Below are 3,139 nucleotides of genomic sequence, written 5' to 3'. Positions count from 1 at the left end.
ATGGGTAGGGTTGACCCGTCTCACAGATTAAGATCCGTGAGACGGTCTCACATGAGACACACTCCGTTGTTTGTATAGTTAAATAATATTCATTTTATTCATGACTATTAAAATAAAATTCATCATATAAACAAATAACAATAAGATTAAATTTAATGAAAACAAACAATAATAAAATCATATTCATCTAAATTGTTCGAGTTATGCATGTGATTTCAGAGAATTATTAATGTATGATATTGACGGGATCATAATTTTATACAAACATCTTTCAAAAAAATTACCATCTTATTAATTTATTAAAATTATTAATATAACACATTATCCTAAGTCAAGACAAACAAAAAATATTATCTTATGCATGTGATTAATTTATCGAGTATTAATTCATAAAAATTGTACTAAATGTAATTAATACTAACGAGATACTCGAATAAAAATAACTGAGATTCGAATTCGAATCTAAAAAACACTCGTTTACTCGAACTGAACCCAGCCAAGTCGAATTTGACCGAGTGGCTCACAAGTTATTCGCGAATAAGTTGAATCATTTTCAACCCTAGGGATGGTGTCTTATATCGTTCGTAATCAACAATCTCATTCTATGCCACCATTTTCTTAACTTTTCGATTCGGTCGATTTTTATATCAATTGTAGATAGTTATTCAAAGAATCATTTGAAATTTCGAAATAATGATATTTTTGTAACTGATTGTATTTTAGTATTTTTTTTATCGGCATCGTATTTTAATAAAGTTAATGATAATGAATAGTACGTATCTTTATATTAAAGTTTTTTTTTATGCATATAAATCTATAAGTTCTTCACACAAAAAGCCTTAATATATTTCCCCAAAATATTAAAGAATTTACTCCACCAACCATTTCATCCTCCTCGGGCCTATACCTTGTGCAGTTGGCCCCGCCGCAGACCTCCATAGCCATTGCCAATCCGACACCTATGAAATTCCCACGTGAACTATTGTTTTCACCCATGATTCTATGTCTTCCTCAGCACACTGTAAAGTTACAGCAAACCCCTCGATAATCTTTGTCCATTCCCATGGTACCGCCATTTAAATTGCCACTCGCCACTCCTCTCCTCCTTACAAAACGGTGATCTCCGCCTTGCTACTCTTTTACTAAACAGTCTCAAGAAAAGTAGAAAACATTGAAGATAGTTATGTTGCTGAGAAGCTCTTCGATGCCAGTTTTGAATTCATGGAAACCGAATTCAGCTTTGTCGTCACCGGAATTGGATACATCGCCATTAGTCTTCCCGCAGTTGACCCGCTCACGATCAGTCTGCATGGCGACGTCGTTTGAAGATTAGTATCGGGAGATGTTCTCTCACCCGACCAGCAATAGATCATTCGGACCCGAAGCTCAAGAAGAGCTTGCGGAGAATCGGTGCACCGATCCCGCTAAAGATAAAGCAGGAGATGGGGCACATGCTGCTGTCAAGCTCCGGGTTGGGTGCCGCGGCGGGTGAGAGAGTCGAGGAAGGGTGTTTGATAACCGAGAGAAAGAAAACGCCGCAGACGGTGGCGGTGGGTGGCGGGGGTGGTGGCGGTAGCAAAGGCGGTGGCATCTGTGGTGGTGGGAGACGGTCGGATCACGGGTCGGGTTCTGATTCTCAAGATCCGGGGAGTTGGCATGGATCAGAAATTACAGAAGCTTATTATGAGACAATGATCAAGGCAAATCCTGGGAATCCTCTCTTGTTAGCAAATTATGCTAAATTCTTGAAAGAGGTGAGTGAGAGTTTAGTAAAGTTCCAATCTTGGGCATATGTTTTTAACTCCATAATTGTGCCTCATTTTTTATTCTGATTCTTGTAGGTTAAGGGAGACTTAACAAAAGCAGAAGAGTACTGTGGAAGAGCAATTCTAGCTAATCCAAACGATGGGAATGTGTTGTCTCTCTATGCTGATCTAATATGGCAGACACATAAGGATTCTGCCAGAGCTGAATCTTATTTTGAACAAGCTGTTAAATCTGACCCCAATGACTGGTATTTTCTAAGATAGATACATTTTTTTCTTTCAGAGCTGATCTTGCACCAGTTCTTTATCAAATTTTCACGTCCGTGCAGTTATGTACTAGCTTCATATGCCCGATTTCTGTGGGATGCCGATGAGGATCATGAAGACGAGGATGAGGAGCTAAAAGCAAGCCAATGCAAAGTGAAGATCACGAATCACTCGACATCGAACTTACCAAGATGGATCTCATTGGCCTCATCTAGCTCCAGCTTCTTGAATCTAAGTCCTCTTCCTCCATCCATGTTAACTACCATATATGTAGTCTGCTATATATGTACATAGTATTGCTATGTAATGCCGTAGTGTGTTTGTGCCGTCCTTTCTACGGCCGCAAGAAGAGGGTTTGGTTTAAATTATACCCTAATATAGATCGTTTTTCCAGCTTTTTGCATGGATGCAAATGTAAACAAATTATACCAAGGACAGCCGGGGATCAATTGCTTGTCGTTTAATAACTTAAGTGGGATAATAGTTGAATTAACATGTTTAGCCGTTTTACGATATTTTAAACTCTATTATCAAATATCATGCATTGTTACTTGCTCCTAACATCTCTAAATGTCATATCTCGTTTTCCACGCGATATTCGTGATATAGGAGTGGCCATTGTTGCTCTTGAAAATCTTGCAAGAACTAGCTAGTTTTTTCAATTGCTAGCACTACAAGAAAACACAAATTCAACAACACATCAAAGATAACAGTTTTTATTAAAACCGTTTTGTTTTTACTTTTACCGTCGTCGTAGTCTAAAAAAATCTGCTCATAGACTACAGTTTCTTTAAAATCGTTGTCTTTAATATGTCTACGACAACGGTTTTTAAAAACCGTTGTCTATGAGGGTTTTTTTTAAGGCTACGACAACGGTTTTAAAAACCGTTGTCTATATGTGTTTTGTAAAGGATGATTTCAATTGGTTATTTTAGTTCTACGACAACGATTTTTGTAAACCGTTGTCTTTTCTTATTGTTTATATATGGTAAAAGAAAAACCATTGTCATTGATTTTTTTTTTATAAAATTTTGCGACGGTTTTTCCTACTCGTTGCTAAATTTAGCGACGGATGTACCGTCGCCGATTTAAACTTTACGACGGTT

At 37.4% G+C, this 3,139-nt stretch overlaps 1 protein-coding gene across 1 annotated transcript; it reads left to right on the top strand.

Annotated features, from left to right (window-relative positions):
- The first annotated feature begins 887 nt into the window (after window positions 1-887).
- LOC140803457 (uncharacterized) lies at window positions 888-2,548 on the top strand. The gene is made up of 3 exons (XM_073159347.1): window positions 888-1,754; window positions 1,842-2,014; window positions 2,096-2,548. The coding sequence occupies exons 1-3, from the start codon at window positions 1,443-1,445 to the stop codon at window positions 2,325-2,327; spliced, it is 717 nt and encodes a 238-aa protein (XP_073015448.1). The 5' UTR covers window positions 888-1,442; the 3' UTR covers window positions 2,328-2,548.
- The last annotated feature ends 591 nt before the right edge of the window (window positions 2,549-3,139 follow it).

This window comes from Primulina eburnea, chromosome 10 (assembly GCF_022965805.1).
Source record: "Primulina eburnea isolate SZY01 chromosome 10, ASM2296580v1, whole genome shotgun sequence".
Taxonomy (NCBI): domain Eukaryota; kingdom Viridiplantae; phylum Streptophyta; class Magnoliopsida; order Lamiales; family Gesneriaceae; genus Primulina; species Primulina eburnea.
Note: the sequence above shows the minus strand (reverse complement) of the source record. Positions and strands in the feature narration are given on the sequence as shown.